We start from the raw sequence: 13361 nt of genomic DNA on the forward strand, positions 1-13361 counted from the left end.
GTAAGAGATGCCGCCTAATTACAAGTACTATTCAGGTAAGGACTCTCAAATAAAGAACATTAAGCAATGATACATTCCAATTTGTTTCAGAATAAAGACCAGCAACATCCACCAATATAATGTACTTCAGAGCCTTGGATCATTCAAATAATGTATAAAGTGAAAGTCATTCAAATAAATTTCAATTGAAATGTCATTGAATCAGAATCCTTTTAACTTAATCTGATACGAAACCAAATATGTATGATAAGGTCGCAGGCACCACAATCATGGTGTGAAAGAATTTAATTAGTGTATACAACTGGTATAAATGTTACTTTTACAATATTGTAACCAATTAAGATGAAAATTTGCCAATTTTTATCATAATTACCTTAAAGTGAAGTCAATAATTTCTGATGATTGAGAGTGTAAAAGTATTGGCATCAAACTCATTTCCAATTCGAGGGAACTCAAAATCAGATATCCTCACTGGATTGCACGGTTCCCCAATTCAGATGGTAAAATACTGAACTAAAATAATTACGCCTGTAATTCTGTAAAAGATAAAAGCTAGTTATAAAGTACGACTCGCTCCAAGAAACAAGAAAACTGAAACTGGACCATTTCAATGTAGATACGGTAAAATGTTTCAAGATCAAGACTGGATGCTAGAAAGTTTAACTAGTGCATGGTAGTTAAATGCCCTGGCAACAAAAAGGAACTGCTGTTGACAGAAAAAAGGAAATACTGAAACAAAGGGAAGTTTCACCACCCTTTCTACACAAGCCTCAACTGGAAAGTTGACCACATATCATCTCTCTCTCTTCAACTTTTGGACCATGTTGATCAGTTAATGGATGCTGGACGAGTGACCCTTGGCCTCACAGGAGTCTTTGAAGGACTCACCCTACAGAATAAGGAAAAGAAATCAATATGGCTTAAATAATTTTAGTTGAAACTTGAATAACAGAATTATGCTTCAGTAAAGGCACCAAACCTTATCGGCTGGGTTCCCAAGAGCATGCCACTACAGTTTAGTGCAATAATGGCACTTTCAGCCTGATCAGTAAGAAAAATGTGCCAGTCAAGATAATCTTCCGCTTGCGCAAGTTAACATAATTCATTACAATGGAAGCACAACACAAAAGAAACCATTAAATTCTTTATGGAGTACATGTAAATGTTCTTGTGACAAGTTTTACAAAGATGAGAGAAAATTTTGATGATTCCATAGGTCACGAACATCTTCATCCATTTAAGAAAATAGAAATTTTAATTCATGCATCTTTGTACTAAGGAAAAGCATTATGATGTGTAAAGTCATTGATGGGTTAACGATTATGCTTGAAGAAGACAAAGAACAGATCAGGAGATCAATGAAATCGAAGTCATCCATAACCCATTTGAGGTATCTAGAACAATAAACAATAAATTGCAAGGTAAAAGCTTAATTCTTTTAAACAAACAAACTCCTTTAACATTTTACTCTCTTAAAAATACATATCATAACAGAACAATGAAAGTTCAGTATATTCATGACCATATAATGATACTGTGTAGGGGGAAATGAGCAAAAATTTAACAAATTAGGAACTCTGTAAATTTCAATATAAAATAAATAATACAGATACACTTCTGTGAGATATTTAAGACAAATACTGGTGCATATAACAAAAACAAAGCCTTATCACACTAGGTGTGGTTGGTTACATGGATATAAACTACCCCTTTACCTGTGTAGGGGGAAGTGAGTGGAAGATTGTCAAATCAGGGACTCAGTAAATGTCAATATATAAAATATAATACAGATATACTTTTGTGAGAACTTTAACACAAACTAGTGTGTATAACAATAATATAACAACAAAGGTCTTCGCAGACAAGTGCGGTGAGTTACACAAATATTATCACACTAGGTAAAGTTTTAACATCGTTGGGCACAACTATATTATTCACCAATAAATTTTCCTTAACATCGTTGAATGGTATAGTTAGACTTACCATTACAAATTCCACAAAAGCAATTCGAGTTGAATGCACATGATCACCCAAAAGCCTCAGGCGTGTAACCTGTAAATTAGAATGGCAAAGTCAATCAACTCTTCTAACATAAACATGTTCCAGCATATAAAGCATGACCAAATTATTTTCTGGTCTAACCTCACCGCAGGCTGATTCAAAAAAATTCTTCACTTCAGCTTGAGAAACCTGCACACATTTGAGAAAAATTAACAATGCATAAATAGATTAACTCCTACATCCATCTATACATATCATAGATGGGCATATGTTATAATTATCCTGATAAACTAGTTAAAAATAGGTAATTAGGTCAAGAAGTTTGTTATGATTAACACTATGAATCTTGCTAACCAACTGGATGATGAATTATTCCTAATTAAAATAGTTTCTTTTATAAAAAACATCTGTATTTCCCCAAAAAGTAATAAGATACCTTCTTATCAATATTTGTACAATAAACAGTTCGGGCACACATTTCGCGCTCATCATCGGACTGCAAGTTACAAAAGAAAGAGAACATTTAATAGACAAGATTTTGAACAATCACTTACATCTTAATATAGCACATGCATAACAAAACCATAATTATCAATAAACTACAATCTGTTTCAAATTTTAAGAAAGCTTTCGTTGAAAAGAGAAAAATAAAACTTACAAGGGGCACAAGGAGATAAGAGAAATCAATTTATTCCAACAATGAAGAAATGTAGGTGTTCTGACTATGTCAAAATCAGCTTTCTTATCACAACAAAAGGGTAAGGCTACATCTAAACAAGAATTTCCAAGTCCAACTATGTCCATGAATATAAAGCATCAGAAAGTATTTGTACCCTAGGGAGGAATGTAGGATTCACAGGAAGAATGGCAGTTTTTGAAGGAAGAACCCTCACTGGATAGTATCCAAGCACAGTACCACCAAGGTTTAATGCTGTTCTAGCACCATCTGTAGACACAAATTCCATGAAAATGTATGATATGGTTGAAAACACAAGGCTTTGTATGTGCCTTAAGGAGAATTTAAAAAGAGTAGGATTTGCAAGAGAAGACTTACACTCATCCGCAAACTCAACAAAAGCAAATCGGAGAACAGAATGTGGGTCGCCGCAAATTCGGCAATCAATTACCTTCAACACAAATCATCCAATATATCATGTTAATTACATAAGTAGGGTAATAGTTATAACAAAAGATTTATCTTTTAAATTTAAATCCTAGATATTCAGCAAGAGAAGAGATATTACTGTGCCACCACACAACATACATCAGATAGAGAAGTCAGGAAGCACAGTCAAATTCTTATAAATTCTGCCAAATGACTACCCCTGCTAGTGAAGATCTTGGGGTAAAACAAGAAGGACCCTTTCAAATTAAAAATTAGCGTGTTATAGGCCAGTCAATATACAAGAAAGATGGAACCCATTTCACTGGAAACAATAGTAAAATCTCCTTAATTAACACAGCAACCAAGAGTGGGGGGTCAAACATAATCTATCCTGGTTGGCATCATGGAATGACCATTGTAGGATGGAAGCTATACTGAAGACAATGGAAAAAAATGTATTTTATAAACCAATAAATGCTCAAAAAGAATAAAGGCATGTCATCCTAACAATTTAATTATCAAAAGTCATAGTCTAGAAACAATGATCATTAAAGCCATAACTACAGTGTCATTAACATTAGAAAGTTGAGACTGAGGTGCTCTGTTGGACTAGTTTTGACTGGGACATGCCATGGCTGAAACAAAGGGATGGAACGAACAATCAACAGCAAACAGAAACAGAACAGAACCTGGGCAGAAAATTTGTCTCAAGAAAGTAGCAGCAAAAAACAAAAGGCTTGACCATGAGCATGAACTAGTCCAGGGTAAAGAAGAAAAAAACTCAGCAGAGGTTAAATAGGTTCAAGAAAACATATTAGGACAGCTGAAAATTGTTTTGGGCTACTTCAAGAGATGGATAATGCAAAGGAACAGAGCAGCAAAATATAATGGATCATTCGTCAAAGGAGGAAGAGTTTTGAACCCAATATTCATGCTGATGGGTAGAAAACATGAAATTTCAAAACTCAGGTGCTAGTGAACAAACCATGGTAAAATGGAGATTGAATGGTCTGCTGACCATAGCTGTTGTCACAGCCACCGTTTTCATTCAGGCTACTATTCCCACTGCACAGAAAAACAGAAGTGATGCCACTTTTCATCACAGCCATGCTGCTTGATGAAAAAATAGCAGTGCTATAGCGCACTATTAAGTACTCTGCCATGGATCAACAGAACCATTGGGCTCCATCAACGACCAAAGTTTTCTCCAGCCCGCCTCTACCTAATTTAATAGCAGTGCTGGAATTCTGTATTTGACACTAAAGATAAATATATGAACACAAACTCAAAAGGAATCATGGTCGGACTTAGAAGGTCTATGAAAGCAATAAATAATTATGATTCTTTCAGATAAACAGATTAACAATTTCCTTTTTGTAAAGGGTTTGATATTGTCTAGTTAGTATCATAAACTAGTTATATACATATTCTCAGTGAATGTATATATGTAAGCTTAACAGCAGATAATTTAAAAAAAAAATATTTCCAGATAATAATTTGCCTCATGAAATATTTCCAAAACGGAATTTTCTAAAAGGTAAAAGCTTGGTACCTGTTCTGTGGTCTTTCATATCAGGTCCAAACGAATTTAATGTGTTTAAATGGAAAAAAACAGCATCCAAAGCCTCAAAACTAACCAAGATTATAGTACTCAAGAATATGTGTAACGGTAAATTGAAACAAGAGAAAGGGAAAGAAGTGTTTTGGGTAGCTGACTGAAAAAACGACAGCAAAAAAAATCATGCACAAAATGGAGCAAAGAGTTCATTCAAGTATCAGGTATGATCCATGCTGCCTTAAGAGGTATAGTGCAGCCAATCGTGTGAAAAATAGACAGCTAAAATTTCACAAAAGTAGCAGAACAGGAACATGTTCGCAATGCTCAGCATATTGCACAATGGTAGGGAAGAGAAATTCCAGCAACCTGGGTGCAGAGTTTAATATAATTGACAATAAAGCTATGTGATAATCATAGAAAAGATAATGGGGACAAATGACAATCACAACACCAACTTCAGAAAAAGTTAAAATACTGCAATGTAAAATTTTCATCTAAAACTAAAAAGAAAAACTAATTAAGCTATGAACAAGGCTCATAACTTACTTGTCCACAACTGCTGAATAATGCTGCAAGCCTCTCCTCGGTAACCTACAGCAGGACAAAAGATTCTTCAAATAATTCTGTTTACCAGGATTGGAATAGTACACTAAACAAACTACAACAACAAAAGCCCTATACCACTAGGTGAGATCGGCTAGATGGATTACAATTCACACAATGCCATTTCACTTGGTTAAAGGCCAATTCAGTGAATCCCAATCCCAAATAAAGGAGGAGGGTTGTGATAGACCTTTGTAGCCAACTTTCGTTGAAATATGGAAACACTAAACAAACAAAATCAAGATAAAGTTTTATTCATGCCATTCTCAATTCACTTACATGCTGATCAATATCAGAAACATAAACTGTTCTTCTAATGCTATCTTCTCTCTGAGCCTTTAGTGATCTTCCACCCACCCTCCTTCTTACTTGGTTAAAACTATTTCTTCTCTGCAAGATAACAAAAGTGTAAATTTTCAGTAAACACAATTGTTAGCGGGATAAATTTGCAGACAAAATGCCACATTCATAATATCATCATCCTCGCTATCTAAACAGAAACTGGAATGTTCACATCAAAATATGCTATCGGACAATCATAGTGTGAAACATCTCATAAGCAATTTGGAGTTAACCATACCAACAAGTGACAGATACCAGAAGACAAAAGTTGTAGGCAGCAACACATATCCGAAAGACATCCTAAATTATAATGTAAATTGAAGAGAAAAACACAAATTTTCCCATAAAACAAAATACACAAAACACTGTGTTGTGATTACTGAAACTGTAGAAAATTGGGGGCAAATGGAGCCAGAAATGGAATTGTCACTTGACTGAATACTTTAATTTCCAGTGTTGAATCAGTATTGACATTCTGCTATGGCACCCTTTCTTCTAGGTGGTGGCGTTGGAAGATTCCATCATGATTTCTTTAATTTTTGTTTTCTGGGTCATCACCTATTGCTAGTAAGTTTCCCTTGCCGTCATTCACTAAATTAAATAAAATTCTGTCTTTACCAGTACATGAAAATTTTAACAATGTAACATTCTCGTGTAGACAAAAATCATGACATCATCATGCAAAAAACCAACACTGAAACTAAAGATGAGAGATCAAAGGAAGAAAAATCCTACCCTTCGATTGTTTGCGAAATTCTCATTAGCAGAAGGCTTAGAGTTGACCAGAAAGTGGGTTGGTGAGAGCTGATTAAAGCCCTGAAGGAGATGATCATGATTGGGAGGATATGATGAAGGGAAAAACTCCTTGGCCAGGGGATTCAACTTTGTGAACATGTCAACCAGCTTCTGGACACTGAATTCAGATTCAGCCTTAGGTTTTGAATCCATTCTGTTAGCATCAGCTGGAATCTCAGCAACCGCAGCCATGAAAATCAAAGTCACCACCCCCACAAAAACCCTCAACAATTCTGCAACGCTAAAGTCCTAAAGCTGGTATTTTTAGACCGGAAACAGAAGAGAAACACAAGGAATCGATGAGATTCCCTACTTCTGCATACACTCCGGAAAAAAAAATGCAGAATTTTCACAAACAAAAATATGATCAATTATTTTTTAAAGTACTATTCAAGAAAATTGGAAATGAATAAAAACCCATATAACGAATGCTGGGGAATTGCTTAAAAAACAATGAAGCAAAATGCAAACTACGAGAATTAGGGTTTAGAAGAGAATCATCACACAGCAAAGGAGAGAGAGAGAGTAGAGGTGGTGTTTGGAATAGCACAGGCTTTGGCTTTAGCTACCACTGCCTTGGCCTTTCCTTATGTTGTGTGGGTTTTTTTTATTTATTCTTTTTCTTTTTAATTTTAAGAACACAAGATTGTAAGTTTAGTTATTAAAATTAATAATATTATCTTAATGGTATAGACTTTTTATATAATAATGAATTGTTATAGTATAGATGGTAATATTCTTAAATATTATAATAATCTATGAAAAAAAAAGTATATTTTTAAACTCAATGTCAAGGTGTTAATAAAAAAAATATTCTAATATATTAAAATTAAATTATTAATATATATATGATAATTCACTTATAAATTACTAAAAGTTTGTAATTGCATTGCAAACACAATTTTTTTATCAATAAAGATAATATTTAATATCTGCAAACCGAAAATTTATTTATTTAAGTAATTTTATTTCATTTTAAAAATTTCATATTCATAGAGTTAACATTAAAATATTATTTTATTAAAACATCACTAAAAAAAATTCTCCCTTATACTTTTTTATAAACAAAATGAAATCCTAATATCTGAAAAATGTATTTATCCACTCATTGCTATAATGATCAATCGAAATCTCATCTGTGCACCAAATTTCAAGTCAATTTAAGTTTTTAACTCTACTTTCACTAATTATTTAAATATATAAATTATGGTGAATTTGATAGTTTAACTAATAATTTAAATTATAATTTAACTATTTTATAAATTAATAATTAATAATTTATTTTTTATTTTATGCATTTTTTTTTCATGATACATAATGTCAAACTAACCTAACTTAGCATTCTTAATAAGTTAATAAGTACTATTCTCGTTAAAAAAATTATAAAACTAACATTTAAATTTTGTTTCTCTTAATCATATTGGACTTGGTTCCACTCAAATAATGACATAATGAATTTTATATCTTTGCTTACCTCTTAGCATTTCTTTATTAATTCACTTTTATAAAACTTAATGTACTAAATAAAAATATATATGTATGGAAACATAAAATACAAAATCATTTTTACAATGTTTGACACAATAAATAATAAATATTGATCAAAGAATTTTAAAAGTTTGCATAGTTCCTTATTTGTTATTTCTCACTATTTTCAATAAAAATTGACTGACAGAGGAAAAAACTAAAAATATATATAATAAATAAATTATTAAAATATTCAGTATGACATAATATGCATATGTATTTTTTATATAAAAATTATATCAAAATCTTTAGGGAAGGTGTGTGAGAAAATAAATAATATTACTACTATATATTATTAATCTATTAATTAAATGGGAGATGTGAGCTCAAGTGTATCCTATTTCTAATTATTTATATTATTGATTGGATATATTATTCCTAGCAACTCTTACTTAAGGAATATTATCTTCTTAAGATTCTCAAATTCGTCTATCTTTCATATATATATATATATATATATATATATATATATCTTCAGCTTATTTTTTAATTTTCTCACCTATCTATATACACAATTTAAAAAGAGTATTTATTTTTATTTTCATAGTAATTGTTGCACTTCTATTTCTTTTTTATAAATACTTAATTCTAACAAAATATATGTGCATAAAAGTTTAGCACCCTTACTTTTTTTTTATGCGTGAGTATGGTATACAGAATATGTATATGGGCTATGTTGGGTAAGGATTTGTCCTCTTTTAATTATTGTTCTAAATGCACACGTGTTTAGTTTTTGCAAACATCATTGAATTAAATTTAAAATAATTTCTGTGTACTCTTGGTTTTCTCGCAAGGTCAGGCATTCTGTTCTGAAATTTTTTTTAAGAAAATGATTGCATTCGAGTCATAAAGGAGTTGTCTTTTTCTGAGTTGAAGTTAAATTTTTTTATAATTTTTCTGAATTTGATTTCCATCAATTTTTTATCTGTTTAAAAGTAATGACATGATGTTTTACTTTTCTCAAACTTGTTTATACAAGTTTAAGGAAAAATGGTACAAGTAGTTTAATTATTACATTAGTTTTACATACACACTTATATGTCATAGTTTTTGTGCTTTTATATTGAAGTCAAACATGTGTATATATTGATATTTTAAAATAGCAAAGTAATAATACACGTTATTTATACTATATATTTATATACTAACTTATATTAAAAATAAACATCTAAATCTAATTAAAAATTAGGGTTTGAAAATTGCTTTTCATCTTACTATATGGCCGATTCGAATTTCAGTATCTAGTCAAAACTGATCGAGATAATTACACCCAAGTAGAGGATTTACAAGACTAATCAAAGATAAAACATTAAGTAATACATTCTTAATCATATATTAAACTCTTAATCAGACCCACTAATAAAGGGTCCACGATAATTATATAAATAAGCATAGATTCCAAGAATCAGGTACGTCATCATCTAGTACTAATTGCGTTGTGTATCGAGTGTCGAAGTCTTACTTGAGCGTCAGATTGCCTTTTGCAAGTACCATCCGAGTCCGGAGTTCAGGCAGGTGAGGAGTAGTGAGGCAAGAGGTGTAGAGGGAGTGAATTCGAGAGGAAGGAGAAGGGCAGACTAACCGACCGACCGAGAAGGAGGGTAACCATTCTCTTGGTTTCAACCTCATTCAAGAACAATTGGCGTCCACCGTGGGACCGAGAAAATTTGAAAGGAGGAAGAAAGTAGATGGTGTCAACGAAAATCATGGTGAACGAGAGAAATGGTTGAGATGAAGTAGAAGAATGAAAAGGAGATTCTTGCTCTATGAAAGGAGAATGAAGAGATGAAAAGGAAGTTGGCAGAGGGAGGTCCATTTGGCGGACCAGGCAACCCAGCTGGGAAGTCCCGCACCACCCCTACCGGCATTAAGACTATCGAGGAGCCGAAACCAACTCACACCCCGAAGGCCAAGGGCGAGTCCCATTTGAACAGGTCGGTCCCCGTGACTAACACCCTGGAAATATCCCGTAGACAACCATTCACTGACTACGTGATGGGAGCACAATTGTTGATTATGTGGAAAGGCTTGCACATAGACCGCTATGACAGGATGATCGACCCCAATGAACACATGGACGTTATACACCTTGGACAACGTAGTCCTGTGTTGAGTGTTCCCCACCTCGCTGAAAGGAAGAGCCTTGAGTTGGTTTACGAGGCTTCCTCCAAACTCCATCAACTGCTTTGAGACCTTGGCTTCCAAGTTTGGGACACATTTCACCACTAGCCGACTGCAACACCTGACTTCTATCGTCCTGGTTCACATTCACCAGGAGAAGCGAGAATCTCTTAGATTATTCATGGAAAGGTTCAGTAAGGTGACCCTGAACATCCGAAATTTGAGTCCGGACGTGGTTATGCATCACATGGTCACGACCCTACGACCAAGACTGTTTTCTGATAGTATGTGCAAGAAGCCAATTGCAAACCTTGACAAGGTTAGGCAGAGGGTTGCGAAGTATATGCAACTGGAGGAGTTGAGGGAGTATAGAAGTTAGGCCAGGGCCGAGGCATGTGGGGAAAAGGGGAAAGATAAGGAGAAGAAGCGTCTGAACCGACCAGTTGTTGCTCGAGGAGATAGACACAGGGAGAACCGGGGACCCTGGTTTATAGGGTATACCTCATTAAATGTTCACAGGGGAAGGATTTTGGATGAGGCCTTGAGTGCCGACCAAATCCCGATACCGAGAAGGGTTGCGAGCCCTGAGAATGTCGACCAGTCACGTAAGTGCAAGTACCATCGGAACAATGGGCACACCACTGAGGAATGTCAGGCTCTAAAGGATAAGATTAAGGAACTTATCCAAGCTAGACATCTTCGTTAGTACGTACAAGGCGGATATCGAAGTTCGAAGCGATCTCCTTCGTGAAGGGAGGAGACAACCCGACAAAGGGATTACAACCCTCGAAGGACGAACAAAGACGATCGTCGACCAAGGCGAGAGGAGCCTCCAAGGAAGGAAGGAGGTCAATAATGCAAAATGTATAAACAAGTGCGATTTATTTAGTGCGGCTTTCCGTTCAAACGCTTTCGTAAAAAACGCGGTGACATTTTTGTAATTAAGTTCATTTACAAGTGCGGCTATTAGTAAAGCCGCATTTGTAAATCAAGCGTTTGGATTTACAAGGGCGACTATTTGTACAACCACCCTTGTAATTCAAAACGCTTTGATTTACAAGGGCGGCTATTTGTATAACCGCCCTTGTAAATCAAAACGTTTGATTTACGAGTGCGGCTTTACAAATAATCGCCTTCTTAAAACTTTTTTAACCCTAATTCAGAAACACGTCACTTACATTTTGATACTCTCATTTCTCTCGCACTTCGTTTCTCTTATGTGCTTCCTCCATTAACTATGCTTCCTCTTTTCTTCCTCTCTTCTTTGCATTGTCTTCGTGCCATCAGTAAGCATTGTCTTCCTCTCTTCTTCTTAACCATTGATTTTTGTATGTTTTGTGTTTCTCGTATGTTTTATCTTATGTCATTGCTAAGGTCATGCTTGGGAAGGTTTTTGTTTGCTTCCTGATGTGCCTTCCTCGTCGTTGTTGCCGCCTTGCTCCATCATATATTTGCGTTTAATTGAGGAATTTTTATTTCCGTTTTTTGAATTTTCATTGGGATGAAATACGAAGAGGTATAATATGGATGCACCAAAAGATAAAAAAAAATGCTAAAATAATGACCATGTTCTTCGAAAAAGATCAAATTTGAGAACTTTGATTAAAAACCCAATCAACAACGAAAAAGAAAAGAAACCCTAAATGCCTATCGTAAATGTGATTTATAAATGCGGCTAGTTGTCTTCTTATCTCTTCGATTTACAAATGCGTGCTCATCAAATGCGGTTATATAACGCCCTTATAAATGTAAAATAACCACACTCGTTTTGCTTTTCTACACCAGTGGGTGGAGGAAAGGGTGGTCGAGAGGTCATCAATACCATTGTCAAGGGCTTTGCGGGACGGGGCAAGTCCAATTCGGCGCGAAAGAAGCATTTGAGAGCGATGCAACAAGTAAACACCATTTCCTTTCAACCGAGGATTCCTCCCACACCTTCACCGACGATGACTTCAAGGGTGTTAACCATTCGCAGGAAGACCCCATGGTTATAACGGTTGATATTGATAACTTATCCATCATGAAAACATTGGTGGGATAAGGGGAGTTCAATGGAGATCCTCTACTGGAAAACATTTAAGAAGATGAGGATTCCTAAGGAGAAGATGAAGTCGTACGATGATCAGATCGTTGGATTCTCGGGTTAAAGGGTAGGCACCTAAGGCTACATCAAGCTCTACAACACCTTTGGCGAGGGGAAGACGAGCAAAACCATCAAGATTCGTTATTTGGTGATAGATGCCAACACTTCCTATAATATGTTGCTTAGACGACCATCCATCAATAGATTGAGGGCTATCGTGTCTACCTCCATCTAGCCATGAAATTCCCGTTGGTGTCGGGGGACATTCTCACGGTGCACGTGGATCAGAAGGTTGCACGAGAATGTTATGCAACAAGTTTGAAGGTGGAACATCTACGACAAAACACCTACCATGATCATTCCCCCAAACGAAAGCCCTCTCATGGACGGAAGTCCCATCGCAAGGAAGCTCAGCCAGAACGTAGGGAGCACACATTGCTCTGTAGACCCACAGGCCACTGAGCCGAGGCTCGAGGCCAAGGAAGACCTACGCGCGAGTATCTCTGCTAGACGAGGATCACACCACCAGTGTACGAACATCACTAGCGGCAGTCGAGGCTGAGATAGTCCACCAAGCATTAAAGAAGAATGTAGAGCTTTTTGCCTAGACAATGTCTGATATGCCGAGGGTAAGCCTGAATGTCATAACTCACAAGCTCTCGGTTTACAAGGGAAGAGGTTAGCAATGCAGGAGGAGATTAAGAAGATTCTATCGGCCGACTTTATACGGGAGACCCATTACTCTACTTGGTTATCTAACATAGTTATGGTGACGAAGGCAAACAATAAGTGGAGGATGTGTGTCGACTACACCAACCTCAACAAGGCGTGCCCGAAGGACTAATACCCGCTCCCTAGCATTGCCCGACTGGTGATAAGAAAAAAATTGTCTTTATGACGGACAGAGCAAACTACTATTATGAGGTCATGTCGTTCAGCCTGAAAAATGTTGGAGCAACTGTTAATGGACAAAATCTTCAAGTGGATGCTCAACCATAATGTGGAGGTCTACGTAAATGACATAGTCATGAAGTTGGATTTGTGTGACCAACACGTCAAAGACTTGGAGGAAGTCTTCAAGGCGCTACAAAGAATGAATATGAAGCTCAACTTAGAGAAGTGCGCGTTCGACGTTGAGGGGGGAAAGTTTTTGGGTTTCATGTTAACCCACCGGAAAATAGAAGCCAACCCAGACAAGTGTCGAACCATAACCGAGATGCGAAGTC

At 35.6% G+C, this 13361-nt stretch overlaps 1 protein-coding gene across 1 annotated transcript; it reads right to left on the minus strand.

Moving 5' to 3' along the window:
- Window positions 1-581: 581 nt before the first annotated feature.
- LOC137834997 (polyadenylate-binding protein-interacting protein 9-like) lies at window positions 582-7046 on the minus strand. The gene is made up of 10 exons (XM_068643289.1): window positions 6345-7046; window positions 5547-5657; window positions 5211-5255; window positions 3056-3128; window positions 2835-2947; window positions 2438-2497; window positions 2143-2190; window positions 1984-2052; window positions 980-1041; window positions 582-889 (listed from the first exon to the last, which is right to left on the minus strand). Exons 1-10 carry the CDS (start codon window positions 6594-6596, stop codon window positions 829-831), a joined length of 894 nt encoding a protein of 297 aa, XP_068499390.1. The 5' UTR covers window positions 6597-7046; the 3' UTR covers window positions 582-828.
- Between the last annotated feature and the right edge of the window lie 6315 nt (window positions 7047-13361).

Source organism: Phaseolus vulgaris, chromosome 5 (genome assembly GCF_000499845.2).
Source record: "Phaseolus vulgaris cultivar G19833 chromosome 5, P. vulgaris v2.0, whole genome shotgun sequence".
Classification (NCBI taxonomy): Eukaryota; Viridiplantae; Streptophyta; class Magnoliopsida; order Fabales; family Fabaceae; genus Phaseolus; species Phaseolus vulgaris.